The sequence below is a fragment of the Xyrauchen texanus genome, chromosome 34, assembly GCF_025860055.1.
Source record: "Xyrauchen texanus isolate HMW12.3.18 chromosome 34, RBS_HiC_50CHRs, whole genome shotgun sequence".
Classification (NCBI taxonomy): Eukaryota; Metazoa; Chordata; class Actinopteri; order Cypriniformes; family Catostomidae; genus Xyrauchen; species Xyrauchen texanus.
The window spans coordinates 13,725,232-13,742,313 of NC_068309.1; the positions used below are offsets into that span (position 1 = coordinate 13,725,232).

The 17,082-nt window shown below is 37.2% G+C and overlaps 2 protein-coding genes across 2 annotated transcripts; one reads left to right on the top strand and one right to left on the bottom strand.

Annotated features, from left to right (window-relative positions):
* Nucleotides 1-5,436: 5,436 nt before the first annotated feature.
* Nucleotides 5,437-7,285, top strand: LOC127627985 (uncharacterized). The gene is made up of 4 exons (XM_052104620.1): nt 5,437-5,565; nt 5,711-5,993; nt 6,197-7,122; nt 7,163-7,285. The coding sequence occupies exons 1-3, from the start codon at nt 5,480-5,482 to the stop codon at nt 6,821-6,823; spliced, it is 996 nt and encodes a 331-aa protein (XP_051960580.1). The 5' UTR covers nt 5,437-5,479; the 3' UTR covers nt 6,824-7,122; nt 7,163-7,285.
* A 4,897-nt stretch (nt 7,286-12,182) lies between these two features.
* Nucleotides 12,183-16,879, bottom strand: LOC127627992 (uncharacterized protein C2orf81 homolog). The gene is made up of 3 exons (XM_052104628.1): nt 16,814-16,879; nt 15,223-15,481; nt 12,183-13,999 (listed from the first exon to the last, which is right to left on the bottom strand). The coding sequence occupies exons 2-3, from the start codon at nt 15,469-15,471 to the stop codon at nt 13,802-13,804; spliced, it is 447 nt and encodes a 148-aa protein (XP_051960588.1). The 5' UTR covers nt 15,472-15,481; nt 16,814-16,879; the 3' UTR covers nt 12,183-13,801.
* Nucleotides 16,880-17,082: the final 203 nt, after the last annotated feature.

Consider the following 17,082-nt stretch of genomic DNA (forward strand, 5'->3'; position numbering starts at 1 on the left):
TCTGAGGACTCCCCCATATTACAATAATATAAATAAATATCTCATGTACAAATGTAAATTCACTCAGATTTAATTCAATAACTGTACATACATCTACCTTGCACATACATTACTACTTGCACATGTACATATGCCATTCTGTGTTATATGTCCTATTATTTGTATGTCTTTTTATACTCTTACCTTGTTTTATATTCTGTGTCTCAATGTAATGTGTGCACTTGTTTCTCCAATCACCAAAACAAAATTCCTTGTGTACAAGAGAACGCTTGGCAATAAAACTCATTCTGATTCTGATTCTTCTGAAAACAAAAAAACATCCAGTGAGCCGCAATTCTGTGGATGGAAATGCCTTGTTGATGAGACAGGTCAACGGAGAATGATCAGACTTATTCGAGCTGACAGAAAGGCTACGTTAACTCAGATAACCACTCTGTACAATTGTAGTGAGTAGAATAGCATCTCAGAATACACAACATGTCAAACCTTGAGGCGAATGGTTACAACAGCGGAAGAACACGTCGGGCACTTTATTAGGACCATAGTGTTCCTAATAAAGTGTCCAGTGTATTTGAATAGAATACTACATAGATTTGTATACAGACTTGTATACAGTCTGACTGAATGTTACACGTTTGAATATGAACTATAAATGCACATACAGCAATAGCTTGAGATGTAAATTAGGGAACATTCTGATCCATATTGGGAAATATCACTATCTCTCATGAGCAAGCGATATCACAGTATGTCCTGGGTTTGAAAAACAGCTTTATTTCATCCACTTTTGTCTGAAACCAATCAGAAAACCATTTGTGGATGCTTATATTGCGAAAAAAAGAGAGGGAATTTTTCATTCTTCGCACAGCACCATTTAAGCTATTTAACCCATGTTGTAAATCCTTCACAACCACTATTAAAAAAAAATGTTTAACCACAAACAGCTATGCAGAAAATACATAACATCTCTCAGAGATTTGAACTAAATGTCGATGGTGAAATAAAAAGTGGATGGGAAACTGCTTCTCTGGTCCCCACCCACTGCTCAAACTTCAGAGTGGCGCTTGACATTTGGAATTCCTAAACGACATGGCCTTTCAGCAACGTTGATTCCCAAACAGATCTAATGTCAATCAAACACCCAGCATCCCAGAACCCCCAACAATGGCATTCTAAAAGATCTATGCCAACTGAGGAGGCATGGCTGTAGCCTTTCAGTCAGGCAGACATGAAAAATAACTAATCAATCCCTAAATGTAAACCTTCAACATTTTATTTCACATTTTGATCTGTAAAATATATCCAACCTGTTTTAAAGAGGTCATAATTAGCATTTTTCATAATTGTTTTTCCAAGAAGTCAATTTATAATGTTAGAGATGTTTATTTGCATTTTAATTTAGTTTTCATGCCCATTTGCGCCCTCTCTCAGATCCTTACAATTTATCTGGCTGTATATAAATGGCAGTATTTTACTAGTTCTAATCTGAAATGTCAAGAACATTTTATTTCTCGAGATATGACCACTTTATACATATACAAACACATCAACTCACTATTTATTGGTACCTTGTTCAACATTTGGACTGGTGATTGCTTCTGTGAACTGTAGAGAAGTAAAAAGAAAGTTGTACATGCTCCAGTGCTTGTTTGTAAACTGTCAAACATCTGGTATGCCACTCTCACTGACTCGAAAAAAGCTGCAAGCAAAAGCTCGCAAAATCACACCGATATACCCTATCTGTGTATCCAAATGTGAACAAAACGTAACTTTTCAGAGGAAATGATGCCTAAGGTTTTGCAGCAAAAAGGAGCCAATAGAAGAAAGAGACAGACAGCGATCTCTAAAAGACCACTGAGAAATATTTATAAATATTTATGATGAAGAAAATGGGGGGTCACCTGTCAATCAACATGCCAAAGTAACATTGGTCTCATGCTAAATCTAAGAACTTATATACAAAGGAAACCAACAAGGAAAACACCATGTTGCAAAACTAAACATTCCTACTATGCTGGCCTGTCTGAAAGATACCTATGACTGAGCTGAAAAAAGGTTAAATGTTTTTATGTCATGAAGCTTCAAACACACATTTAAAGAGGTTTTGCCTCCATATATTGTGGAAATAAGAGTGTTAAACAAAAATGACAGTTTTAGATAGTCTCACTGCTTTCTATGCTTTATTAAAATTTTGGAAATCCTTGGTGAAACTATCGAGGACCAAGCGGCGACCTGCGGCCTATAGGTCCCCAGGTATGAACAGTGGTGAATTAAATTAAAAAGGAGAGCAAGGAGTGCAGACCAGAAAGCAAGGCATATAGTTCAAGATCACAGCACTTTTAAACAAAGCTGATGATTTTAAGCATGTTCAGTCAGTTGAGTTTATTAACATAAAAATGTATGATATACTGTATGTCATATGTTTACCAAGACATCTATGAGATGCTTTTTAATGTTTTTTTTTATCCTTTTCCCTGATCAAATAGTGCCACTATGTGTTCAAAAAAGTGAATTGCAAGAGGAGAGTAGAAATCAGAATATCATTCTGAAAATTACAGCTAAATCAAAGATAAAATTAACAGAGGTGGGAGCAAGTCACACATGTTCAAGTCACAAGCAAGTCTCAAGTCTTAACCATCAAGTCTCAAGTGCAGTGCAGACAAATCAAGCAAGTCAAGTCAATGACTCACCTCAAGCAAGTCAAGTCAAGTCCTGATGACTTTCAAGTCAAGTCGATTCAAGCCACTAAAATAAATAGAGGTACATTTTGAAATAAATATTTAATTTTGCTCTGAATAGATGAACTTATATAGATATATTTACATACATTTTTTACATGAATTGTATAACAGTAATGTGTGTATATATATATATATATATATATATATATATATATATATATATATATATATATATATATATATGCCTATATTAGTAAATTGCATTAATGAACATGCACAGTATTTTTATTGTGGGCACTTCAAAATACTGTCAATAATTTTAGATACCTTATTATCCAAATTGTTTAGATTTTTAGAATTAACCGGTTAAAATGTATAACACTGCATGTATGCTGTGTAAAAATGCGGTCAGATTTTCACATTGATCTAAGAAAAACCGCAGACGGGCTGAACGAAAATGCAAATTCGCTCTCTGACAGTAAGTGGCGCTTATAGAACAGCAGGAATATATCTGTTACCCTGGTAACACCTGTACCCTGTGCTTATAAACAATACTTTATGTGGCAGGGCGGAGGGTGGGCCAGGTAGTGATTCCTCACACCCGGCCCCTAATCAGGCTAATTAGCCCTAGAGAGGGATAAGGACAGACCGAAGACGGCAGTGCGACAGAGAGAGATATTTACAGACAGCTGTTCAACACCTGTGTGTGTGTTTGTCTTTTTGGTTCAGTTTTATTTTAAACTATTATTTATATTGTCAAGCCGGTTCTTGCCTCCACCTTTCCATTAATTCTTTTACACTGGTGCCGAAAACCCAGGAAGGAAGAGGGATGCGCCATAGTAGAGTCCTTGCCACTACCATCCACCCCAAAGGAGCAGCCGCGGCCATCTGTAGGGGGACAGATGTGCCCGGCTGCCTGAAAGTGGACGAACGGCCGCCAACCACGAGGGGAGAGGGGGTTCCTAGCCGAACGCCTGGGGCGGTCAGGGCCGCTGCCAGGGGTGGGGGTAGACTCCTACAGCCACTAAACGCGGCAAGGTCATTATTACAGCTGACTGCGAGCAGGGAGGGGCTCCCAGCCGACCACCTGGAGTGGGAGAACCGCTGCCAGGGGCGGGGGAGACCCCTTCTGTTTCCCGAGAACGTGGTGGGGTGTTCCGTCCGCCAGGTGCCGGAAGACTGCCTCCGATCCACCCGGGGAGGAGTGGCTGTTATCAATTAGAGGGTGGAGGAGTGGCCGAGGACCAAGCTACGGCGTATCGGAGAACCAGCGTGTAAGTGTATTTGTTTACTTTCTCTCTCACCTCTCTCTCTCCCACTGCCGCTCCGTGTTGGCCTTTCCCTCTCTTTTAAAAATGTTTTGTTAATTTGGCACGATCGCTGTTACAGCATGTAGGTGCCACACATTTTTTTTTTTTGTTTCCCTCCCCTTGTCCCCTCCCCTGATCCAGGTAGACGGGGATGATGGGGATAGGGGGTGAACATCATGCCGGGGGCTCCCTGGCCTGAGAAAACGGGGGAAGAATGTTGCAGGGTGGAGGGTGTGTGTGTGTGTGTTTTTCTTTTTGGTTCAGTTTTATTTTAAACTATTATTTATATTGTCAAGCCGGTTCTTGCCTCCTCCTTTTCATGTCCCAAGAAACTTTAAAATGGCAGTTATCAAACCACTTATTAAGAAGCCACAACTTGATCCTGGAGAGCTGGCTAATTATAGACTGATTTCAAATCTCCCGTTTATGTCAAAAATACTAAAAAGAGGGTAGACTTCAGAGGATGAACTGATGCCAACTCCAACCATAAGACATGGGATACTTCATATGCCATTGTCTGACCCTTGGACTTAAGATGAACCACACCGAACCTCACTGAAATTACCAGTCAGGTTGAACTGTGATTCACCTCACTGATCTCTGCCTGCATCACCTCGGTCTATTGATGGACTACGCTCTTGAAATGGAATACATAGAATATCAATTGTCAACAAAACCCTTAATCAGCCAATTAACAAGGACAATTGCATCTAGGTATGTGAACTTCTGCAGTTACAGTTTTTCTCAATTGCTAAAACACTAAAATCCATTGGCTGAACAAAGTTCTCAGTTGCCTGAACTCATTTATCTAATTGTGGAGTCTGTTGTCAATACCGTAAACAATTTCACATGGTAAAACACAATTTGCAGATCTCACTTAGACTTTTCAGCAAAACTCTGAACACATTCTCATTCTCAAAACACATTCTGCACTCTAATGCACATGTCATCCATACTGGTAAACACAAGTGGCAACAATCAAATACAAATAGAGAACACATGTCATTTGATTGAACACAACCACTCAAAACTGATTCAACCTGTTTCAAATGATGTGACACAACCAATATAAGCCAGTTCAGAGAGCAAACAGGTTGTTGAAGGTGGGAAGGAGAAAGTCTGAGAATGGATAGAAGAAACAATGTGAGAGGACGAGGACGAGTGCGTATGCGAGGTGGGCGACGAGGAGGAGGAGGGCAAGAAAGAGGAAGAGGAAGAGGAGGAGGAGGAGGAGGGCAAGAAAGAGGAAGAGGAAGAGGAGGAGGAGGGCAAGAAAGAGGAAGAGGAGGAGGAGGAGGAGGAGGAGGGCAAGAAAGAGGAAGAGGAAGATGAGGAGGAGGAGGGCAAGAAAGAGTAAGAGGAGGAGGAGGAGGAGGAGGAGGGGGGCGAGGAAGAGGAGAAGGAGGAGGAAGAGGAAGACAAAGAGTGGAAATATCTGATGAAATTCGAGCAACAGTCATAGACCATTTTCTTGTCCATGGACTGAAAATGAGGGAAGCAGGACTTAGAGTGCAACCCAATTTGAGCCGATTTTCTGTGTCCACCATAGTAAGGACATTCAGAGAAGAGAACAGGTACAGTATACTACTGTATTTTTGTAATAGCAAATTTACTGTACTACACTATATGCAACTGTTTCAATAGACATTTGCAAACTACATTACTGTATGTATAGTACTGCATGCATTTTTTTGTAACTGCACATCTACTTTTTTTTAGAATTGCAAGGCTGCCACATGCAGGTGGAAGGACAGCTATATTCACTCCTGAGCAAGAGGCCGTTATAGTGGGCATGGTCCTTCAAGATAATTTAATACGACTCAGAGAAATCCAGGAACGAGTGATACAAGACAACACACACTTCCAGGGAATCGACAGTGTGAGCATTTCCACAATTGACCGTGTCCTCCATCGTAACAGGATGCGAATGAAACAAGTATACAGAGTATCTTTTGAGCGCAACTCACCAAGGGTGAAAGAACTGCAAGCTCAGTATGTGCAAGTAAGTGGACATTCAGAAACATTTACTGTAATCCAGATTGTCTACAGTACTAACACATACTATGTGAATGACATTACTCTTCAGTATATACAATGTATGTGAATTAGAAGTGCATACAGTAGGCCTAATTGTACTCTACAGTATATCACTGTCTCTGTACGACTTACACAATTCTAAATACAGTATATTGTATTTCTACACAGACAATATTTGACTTGGAATCCTTGGACAGACCCCATGAGTTCATCTTTGTCGATGAAGCTGGCTTCAATCTAACGAAGAGGAGAAGGAGAGGCCGAAACATGATTGGACAGCGGGCCATTGTTGAAGTCCCTGGTCAACGAGGTGGCAATGTCACAATCTGCGCTGCTATTAGCAACCATGGTGTTCTACATCACCATGTTACACTCGGGCCATATAACACCCAGCACCTTCTAAGATTTATGGCCAATCTAAGAGATATTTTATTTCAACAGCAGGTTGAAGAGCAGCAGGGTCAAGAGCTAAATGAGAATCCCATTCCCACATATGTGATAGTGTGGGACAATGTCAGTTTCCACCGAGCTGCTCAGGTAAGGGAATGGTTTAACATCAATGGGCAGTTTATGAACTTGTACCTCCCTCCATACTCGCCTTTCCTGAATCCGATTGAGGAGTTTTTCTCCTCTTGGAGATGGAAAGTTTATGATAGACAACCCTACACCAGAGTAAATCTGCTGCAAGCCATGGATTTAGCCTGTGGTGATATTGGTGAGGAATCATGTCAGGGCTGGATACGACACAAGAGTCTTCTTCCCCCGTTGCCTCAGGAGGGACAATATTGCTTGTGATGTCGACGAATTGCTTTGGCCTGACCCAGGCCAAAGCCAAGAAGCACATTGATCACGTTTACTCCTTTCATTTGTGTCCCTTTGAGTATCGTATACTGTAGTACAGTGCACTGCTGTAGACTGTACAATGAAAAAATATGAAATTTGTTTTGAGATTAAAAATGTAGTTCTCCCTGAGAACTATATGTTTTGAACAATGTGTTTTAAATTTTTTGGTGTATTGTTTACTGACTTGATAGTGTATAGCATTTTGATCACTTTGTTTATGATTTGAGAGCAGTGTTTGATTTTGAACACAGGTAAAACTGTTTTGAGAGCAGTGTTTGATTTTGAACACAGGTAAAACTGTTTTGAGAGCAGTGTTTGATTTTGAACACAGGTAAAACTGTTTTGAGGTGAAAGTTTCATTTTGCAAGAGGAGTCAGAGGTTTTGTAAATCGTGCTTGAAGATGAGGTTTTGTGTTTAATGTTTTCAGAAAATGGAGCAAGGTTTCAGAAATTGTGTTTTAGCAATTGAGAAAAACTGTAATATAGGATGGACTTCAAAGACATTAGTCTTTAATCTTACAGTTCATACAAAATATATGTTTAAACACTGTCCCTTAACACTTACTAAGTTTAATCATTTTAAAACTGTGACTTGCACTATACATAAGTAATTGGCATTATATTCATGATGTTAGCCAGAGGGGAACTGGCCCCCACAATGATTTTTCTCCCATTAACCAACATGTGTTCATGTATTAATATTTCAGTTTAATATTTATGAGAGGACAGATACCCAGAGCAGAGCCATATAGAGAGAGAGTTGCGACAACTCCATTGACTCCAATGGAATGTTTTTTTTTACAGCAATGGTGGCTCGTGGAGCCTCTCAATAGTTCCTGGAAGTAGCAGCAAACACATGCCGCGCCGTAGAACAAACCGTTTGCGACCCCCTTTTAAAGGTGAGACGTTTAAAGAATAATATTATCTTATTCTGTATATTATGAGTACATCTAAATAAAAATAACTTGTAAATTAAAACCTTATAGTTGAGTATTACTCATTAAATTAGGAGATAAGGGATGTTATCGGATAACTAACAGATTAGGCAAGGATTGGAGCTGGATAAAGTTAGTAACGAACACCCTATTAATTGTAAAATCTTTGCAAATACCTCACACATTTTTTTGTTGTTGTAATTTTTATTTATATTTAGATTGCTCCTGCTGACTTGAGCCAACCATTTTTTTTCTCCTCTCCATGTCAGTGGGGAAGCCATACATTCGCACACCTTTCTCTGAGCGATTGGAGCATCCCCATGCAGCACAGCAAACCATGGTGAAGATTACGCAACGACAACATGAAAGAAAGGACACATACAAAATGCTTGGCATGCCATTTAATTTATTAGAAATGTATTCATGAATTGCTGTAAATAGTTATTGCATTTATTTGAATAAAAATACAAAACAAAATATCGTAATATATTATTACAATTTAAAATAACTGTTTTCTATTTTAATGTATTTTAAAATGTAATTTACGCCTGTGATGCCAAGCTGAATTTTCAGCCTCATTACTTTTGAACGGCAGTTTATATACGAGTATGCTTAAGTTGTTTTAAAGCTGAATATATTGTGTATATGAATAAGTATTGTAAGAATTATACATTAGATATATAATATTTATAATACATAAATAATTATATTACTATATATAGAATTGTAAGAATTGTAAACAATAAGCTTCATTTCACAAAATTTTACATTTACGTAACTGCTGCTAATAGTTAATAGTTCATTGACCCATTGTGCGGTGCGAGCTGGAAATCACCTGTCACCAGCCTGTCTCTGTACTATCTGAAAAGTCATAAATATGACATTAGTTACCATGAGATTAGTGAAAACAATGAACATGAGGTAACATAAAAAGGCAACAGAAACCCTAGCCTGAAATAAGTTGAGGCAAATAACGGTAAGCGAACACTAATCCTCAAATATTAGCTGATTTGATCTTTAAAAAACAACATCGCTGTAACAACATACTCATGCTACATACATATGTCGGTGTGTTACATAAATATATAAAATAAATGCATTTATTGACTACTAATTACCAGAAATCGCAGTTCTGTCACTCTACTCTAACAGTTTGAAAAGCACTTCCTGGAACTATCTGAAGTCTACTTGAATCACGTGACGATCAACATTTAGAACTTCCGTTGTCACAACTCTCTCTCTATATGGCTCTGACCCAGAGGAACGACGCTGAGCCATATAAAGTGCACTGTTTTTGGGCCTAAACATGCCTAAAAAAACACTGCAAACATCCAATCAGCGATATGCAAGCAAAAAAAAATGGGGTCATGAACAGCAAAACGGATTGACCGCATTGAATCAGTCTGTATGTGTAAAACAAATTACGGCAAAAGTGTAAATGACTTGTGTTTGTGGCATATTTTCCAGAAATAATCCGATAAAGTGTTAGCGTCAGAAAATACATAACAAGTTTACTTGTTTACTTTTTGTTATTACGAAATTACAGATTCACAACACATGAATTACACGTATGCAAAGCATTAAATTATTGCTAATTGTTTCTTGTGCTTGCAACTTGATTTACACCTTTACACTTTCACAAATCTTACTTGTGCATGCAAATCATTTAGGCACACATTTTTTTATTTAATTTTTTTGTATTGAATTTGCATTTTTACTCTGTTAAATCCTCTTTTCCCAATTTTCAGCTCTTTTGGGAATTCTCTCTGCATCTGTTTTAAAAGGGTTTGGCAAGCAGTGAGGCAATTATAGACTGAGAGGATGAGAAATGTGCTTGCTTTGAGTTCCTTTGCTTATGTGTGGGGGTTTTGATGAAGAAAGGCTTCCTCTGGATTTTTGGATAATTTGGCAGCATCATTTTGTTGGTCAGGAGCTGAACGAGAAGTTGGTGTAGTTCTGTCAAAACATTGTGGACAGTCAGTAACATTTATATTTGATTCAGTTACATTTATGCATTTAGCACATACTTTAATACAAAGCAAATTCCAGTGCATTCAAGCGATACGTTCCCTGAGGAATCAAACCCATGACCTTGGTGTTGCAAGTGCCACGTTTTATCTCCATTACAATTTATACAGTATATAAGGTCCGTCAATGTCTACCTCAATAACAAATCATGAAGATAAAAGTAACTTTCTAGCATTTGTAGTTTATTAGTTAGGAATTTGCTCTTATGGAAAGAAATTGGTACTTTTATTCACCAAAGTGGCATTAAACTGATCACAATGTATAGGCATTAATAACGTGAAAAATTCCTATTACAATTTGGGGGAAAAAATGTTCAGAACATTGTAAACTACTTCAAAGTGTTCTCATCAAAAAATCCTCCATGCGCAGCAATGACAGCTTTGCAGATACGTGGCATTCTAGCAGTCACTTTGTCCAGATACTCAGGTGACATTTCAACCCACGCTTCCTGTAACACTTGCCATAGATGTGGCTATCTTGTCGGGCACTTCTCACGCACCTAACAGTCTAGCTGATCCCACAAAAGCTCAATGGGTTTAAGAAATATAACACTCTTTTCCAGTTATTTTGTCCTATATCTGTGTTTCTTTGTCCACTCTAAACTTTACTTTTTGTTTTTCTGTTTCAAAAGTGGCTTTTTCTTTGCAATTCTTCCCATAAGGCCTGCACCCCTGAGTCTTCTCTTTACTGTTGTACATGAAACTGGTGTTGAGCAGGTAGAATTCAATGAAGCTGTCAGCTGAGGATACGTGAGGTGTCTATTTCTCAAACTAGAGACTCTGATGTACTTATCCTCTTGCTTAGTTGTACATCTGGCCTTCCACATCTCTTTCTGTCATTGTTAGAACCAGTTGTCCTTTGTATTTGAAGACTGTAGTTTACACCTTTTTATGAAATCTTAAATCTTTAGGTAATTTCAAGCATTTTATAGCCTTCATTCCTCAAAACAATGATTGATGAGTTTCTAGAGAAAGATGTTTCTTTTTTGCCATTTTTGTCCTAATATTGACATTAATACATGCCAGTCTATTGCATATGGGGCAACTCAAAAACAAACACAAAGACAATGTCAAGCATCATTTAATGAACCAAATAGCTTTCAGAAGTGTTTGATATAATGGCAAGTGATTTTCTAGTTCCAAATTATCATTTTAGCATGATTATTCAAGAATAAGGTGTTGGCGTGGTGGCTGCTGGAAATGGGGCCTGTCTAGATTTTTATCAAAAATTATATTTTTCAAATAGTGATGGTGCTGTTGTTTACATCACTAATGTCTTGACTATACTTTGTGATCAGTTGAATGCTACTTTCATGAATTAAAGTGCCAATTTCCTTCAGAAACAGCTAAATCTGTACAATTTTCCAAACTTTTGGCTGCCAGTGTGTGTGTGTGTGTGTGTGTATATATATATATATATATATATATATATATATATATATATATATACACACTGCCTCCATTGATGGGATAACCTGGTCATTCAGTTTATTCAGGTTGTCAGCTGACTTACTGTATGGCCGCATAATGTTGCTGAGCCCATACCTGACCAATTGAAGCAACCCCAGATCATAACACTGCCTCCAGAGACTTGTGGACACTATGCATGATGGGAGCATCACTTTATTCGCTTCCCTTCTTACCCTGACGTGCCCATCACTTTGGAATAGGGTAATTCTGGACTCATCAGACCAAATTACCTTTTTACATAACTCCACAGTCCAATCTTTATGCTCCCTAGCAAACTGAATTAATTTTTTTTTTTTTTTTTTTCAGATTAGCCTCAGTAACAAGTGGATTTCTTGTGGCCACCCAGCTGTTTAGTCCCAATCCTGGTTGCATTGTGCATGTGGAAATAGTCTTACTTTCACTATTAAACATAGCCGTGAGTTCAACTATCGTTTTTTTATGTTGTGACTTCAAGTGTTTAAGTGATCTCCTATCATGATTATTCAAGATTGTTTCCGACCACATTTCTCCAGTGAAGCTGACGGTTCACCACTCTCCTTCCAGGTTTTAATAATTAATTGGACAGTTCTTAACCCAATTCCAGTGATTTCATCAATCTCTTTAGTTGTTTTCTTTGCTTTGCTTGCAGGCCAATAATTTGCCCCTTCTGAAACACAGTATCTGTTCCACGACCAGGCCACATTAAAACTGACTTAAAAACTTTTTAGGAATTCATGATTTATTTTTGGTACTTTTCATATCAAACTATGAAAATCCATTTTAAAAACACAAATTATTAAATAAAAACTACGTTATTCTAAACAAAGAGTGAAATAAACACAAACCATTTAGTATTACATACAACATTTATTAATACATTAAGTATTTGTTGTGTGAAAATTATAAATTTCTCAAAAAATGACTACTGTCCCACAGCTGTGCCATCATTTAAACTTCACCAAACAATATAGCTCCATATAAAGTTTTTTCAGAGATTAGTGTACTTGTTGTTAAGAAGTTAACAAAAGTGGTAGTGAAGATCATGCTTGAGATGAAATATGAGGCAAGTGATAAATAAAGTGAAACATTAAGCTAAATATCTCAATATTTTTATTGGGTGTCATTTCCAATAAAGCTGTAATTTTGCCAAATTATTTAAAAGGGGGGAAATATTATGTTATATTGTATGTATGACATATAAAATATTAGCAGGACAAGACAAGGGAGAATGCATTTTTTTACACACAATACAGAATTTTAGATGAGGTGCAAATTATACTGTGTGAATTTTAACAACTTTATGAAAAAATGACATAAATCTCCAGTGATGCATTTAAATACACTGTTGGTAGACAAATGTAAAAATATATGTATATACATATTTGTGAGTGTGAAAAATGTTTTAATGAGATTTTACTTTCTTGTAGTCCAAAAAATGCAGTTTAATTCCCTTCTGTATAATTTTTCAAGGTTAACAAATGACAATTTTTCAAATCAGTAAGCAGTTTTAAAAATGTACAATATCTCTCTAGCAGGAAAATGATACAGGATTTCAAGTTAGACATGGCAAGCCTTAAAGGGATAGTTCACCCAAAATGAAAATGCTCTCATCATTTACTCACCTCGTGCCTTCCCAGATGTGTATGACTTTCTTCTGCAGAACAAATATTAAGATTTTTAGAAGAATATTTCAACTCTGTAGGTCCTAACAATGCAAGTGAAGGGGGTGCCAAAATGTTTTGCTCCACAAAGCACATAAATGCAACATAAAAGTAATCCATACTCCAGTGGTTAAATCAATGTCTTCAGAACCAATCTTACAGGTGTGGGTGAGAATTAGATCAATATTTAAGACCCTTTTGATGGAAACATGATAGAAAATCTTCTCTCTGCACAGTAGGGATGTATGCATAAAGAATGTGAATCACCAAAAACACAAGAAAAGAAATCAAAAGTTAAAGTGGAGATTGACTGAGCAGGGAGGAGAATTTATAGTAAAAATGGATTTAAATATTTATCTGTTTCACACTGGAGTCATATGGATTACGTTTATGCTGACTTATGTGATATTTGGAGCTTCAAAATATTGGCACCAATTCACTTTCACTGTATGAACCAAAATAGCTGAGATATTCTTCTGAAAATCTTAATTTGTGTTCTGCTAAAGAAAGAAAGCCATACATGTCCGGGATGGTATGAGGGTGAGTAAATTATGAGAGAATTCTCATTTTTGGGTGAACTATTCCTTTAAAAGTTTCACTTTAAATGTATGGGAGAAAGATGCAATAAAACTGTCAGTCCCAAACATTCTACATAACATCTCTTTTGTGTTACAAGGAAGAAAGAAAGTAATTTGGGTTTGGAATGACTTGAGACTAAATTACACACACACACACAAACATTGTGAACTATGTTCAATAAGCATTTCACTTCAGTCTGTTTTGTATATCATGTGAACCTAAGATATAATAGGTTCGTGCCCATGCCTCACCTTTTCTTACCTGCAATAATGTTTTGTGCTAATTCTGAGCTAATTTCTGATGTACCACTGGCACACATCCCTCAGCCCAAGAATCAATAGCACAAGGCTGAGCTTCTAAGTCCTCTTGCCAATAGCGTTCACATTCTGGATCATCCCCCTCATCTCTCCCCAGGAAAATACATTCAAGCGTCTGCACCAGGTTATTCTGTGCCCACCACACCGAGAATGGTATCAACTGGTTGAGGGCAGAGAGTTTTTGTATGAGCTAAATTAATGCCTCATAAAACTTTTTCATTGTAAAAATGTGTGTATTCAGATGACCTGTGTGCATAAAGTCATGGAATTAAATTTTAACTGGATGAAAATAATGACTGGAACACAAAATAAAGGTTAAAGGTGCTGTAAGTGATTTTTTTCATGGCAAGGTATGCACAATGTTTCCTACTACCTGTGAGATATTACTGAAATAAGTGTTGTAAGATATCTCACCTGTCTCTATGACAACTCTAGACACTGTATACAGCAAACAAAAATGTGTCCGCGGACAATGACGCTTTCGACCTGTCAATCATTTTGCATGTTCTCATAGTGTTGTAGTTGCAGCAAAATATTGAGACTTACTGCCATTTTGAAGCCATGTTGTTCATAACAGTTGTCAGTTGAGGGCACTATTTTGCCGCTCATGTTTTTAACAACTGTTTCTGCATGATGTTGGTCTCAATAAAGTTAATTTGGTATCTTTGGAGTGCGGGATTTGGAAAGAGATTGTGTATCTAATCCAACGACTCAGTCTGGTGGAAGTAGAATGGCTAAAAATCACTTACATCACCTTTAAATAAAGAGCCAGAAATAAGCATGAGATGTCAAGTAGGGGAAGTGACTCAGTTAAGCAAATCTAAGTTTGACATGTTTTCTTATAGAAATGTAAACATCCTTCCAATAAAGTGAGTAATAAATCAAAGATTAATCTCTCATCTAAACACTCATGTTATGTTTTGTCATAAAATGACAAAATAAGTTACTTTTTGTTCATCTGACTCCAGAAAAATTGCTAATTGATTGGTCATCAAAAGCAGTGAAATTTTGGAGCAACTTTTAAAATGGCCGCCGAACAGTGGTAGCACATAATCCCAAATAACTCAAGAACTAAACATTTGTTTGGCTCCAAATGAAAAGTTAAATTATACCAAAAACTATGTGTAATTCCTCTGCAACAATGAATTATTCTCTAGCTTTCTGGGTTTTTAATTTTTATTTAAGTGGTTTTATAAGGTACATAGGCTTAATAGGGTTACTTCCCCCTATATTACAAACAACTGATAATGATTGCTCACCAGAATTTTGTATCAAAGGAAATATTAAAACTTTATACAGACTGAGATTAATGGCAAAGGAAAAGGCAAATGGGATGCCTGGCAAAAACACAAGTTGAAGAAAAGGACATCTGAAGCAGCTCACCTGTCTCTGTAGATACACCTGAAAGCATCTTTCCATCACAACTTCCATCAGTTCTGCTATAATATCCGCCACCATCTCCTCACCCTCCTCCTGTTTGAGCATGCTGGTCCAGGCAGTTTCAGTAAGGCAGCCCGGGACAATGTCTACAGCCTCAACAGACTGGATCAGGGTCGGGGGTGGACCGGCACTAACTGGACCAGAATCAGTGCGGCTCTTTTCGACCAGTGACTTGGCAGCTGAACGAGGCATGCTTACTTCTCTAGCAAAAATAGAATTTAAATAAAATAAAAACAAGGAGGGCACAGTCACAGTAACCCTAAGCATTCCACTAATGTTACATAACCATTGTATTAAATAAGCATTTGTTTTTTAATGTTTTGCTTGTTTGTTTGTTTTTTTGAGGGGGCACCCTGACTCACTTGGTGAACACCTAATGTAACTGACTATGCTAAAATATAATTGTAGTTCAATACAGAATAAACAAAAATATAAATTAAGGTAGACCATGGCTAGTTGTCTCAAAGGGATAGTCACAAGGGCTTTATCTCAGTGAATATAATATTTGGAGTCACACATTTTTGTTTTCTCTCATAGTATGTTGGTTTCAAACACCTAGTTCAAGACTGTCGGAAATTAGGATATATTTTATGAATTCTATCCTTCAAACTAAATTCCAACATCATCATATTTTATTATCACACTGAAATACATTTGGGCAAATGTCACCTATATTATAATCCATGTTCAACCTGTTTGCATTTTCATATATCGTTTTGTATCATAATTATTTTGCTGTTAATAAGTCTATAAAAGCCTATAGCCTTATTTTTAATGACAGGTTCGCATTGTGAAAACTTACCTCATATAGTGTGATAACATGCCATGGTCAATGTTTGATTAATGAACTGTAGGAAAGGACCATAGCTTTTTTGTAGTTATAGTTCACCTAAAAAATCATTTACATGTATTTGACATTCCATTTTCAGATCAGTATTATAAATTATTGATCAGAAGGTGGAGATATGCACAGAAAATGTGAATCACCAAAAACAAAAGAATGCAAAAGTGAAAGTAGAGACTGATAATAAAAAAGGACTTAAATGTTGATCTTTTTCTCACCCACACTTATCATATCGCTTCTGAAGATATGGATTTAACCACTGGAGTCATATTAGTTACTGTTATGTTGCCTTTGTGTGCTTTTTGAACCTTCAAAGTTCTGAAGTTCTACAGAGCTGTAATATTCTTCTAAAAAATCTCAGTTTGTGTTCAGCAAAAGAAAGAAAGGCATAGGCCTACACATCTGGGATGGCACGATGGTGAGCAAATTATGAGAGAATTTTCATTTTTAGGTGAACTATCTCTTTAAAGGAGCAATTGACTAAAGAACAACCCCACTCTGAGAAACATTCACTGGAGTGATTAGTGAAAAGTGAGACAATACGCCCCTCAGTTTGAATGGACGTATGACGCTGCTGATGTTATAGCCACATTATATCTTAATTGTGGAATTAGATTTGAAATTATTTTAAAAGAATTTCACCATTCAGCACAATAACAGAAAATATGTAATTAAAATGCAAAAACTCACCCGTGTTTCTGTTGCCTACGGTTATTGCTCTTAAAAGAGGTAGACGGCGATTGTGTACACGTTGGATTTGTGTATTGTTGACTATGGTTGCTAGGTAACCAGGTTCAAATACGGATTGACGCTGTGTACGGAAAACACAGACCAATCGGCTCGAGTAATAAAGTGGCTAGACTGCAGCACTAGCAGACTGCAGTGGACCTCTGCTTAGTGAATTTTGGTTACGTAGTGGATGTTTGTTTTTTATGCGTTACACTGAGTACGTTATTACT

Bases quoted from the DNA above. Each gene is read 5' to 3' on its own strand.
- LOC127627985 (XM_052104620.1), top strand. From the start codon at position 5,480: ATGAGGGAAGCAGGACTTAGAGTGCAACCCAATTTGAGCCGATTTTCT. The intron at 5,566-5,710 runs GTACAGTATACT...ACTTTTTTTTAG, and splicing joins ACATTCAGAGAAGAGAACAG to AATTGCAAGGCTGCCACATG. The intron at 5,994-6,196 runs GTAAGTGGACAT...ATTTCTACACAG, and splicing joins TGCAAGCTCAGTATGTGCAA to ACAATATTTGACTTGGAATC.
- LOC127627992 (XM_052104628.1), bottom strand. From the start codon at position 15,471: ATGCCTCGTTCAGCTGCCAAGTCACTGGTCGAAAAGAGCCGCACTGAT. The intron at 14,000-15,222 runs GTGAGCTGCTTC...GCCCTCAACCAG, and splicing joins AGGTGTATCTACAGAGACAG to TTGATACCATTCTCGGTGTG.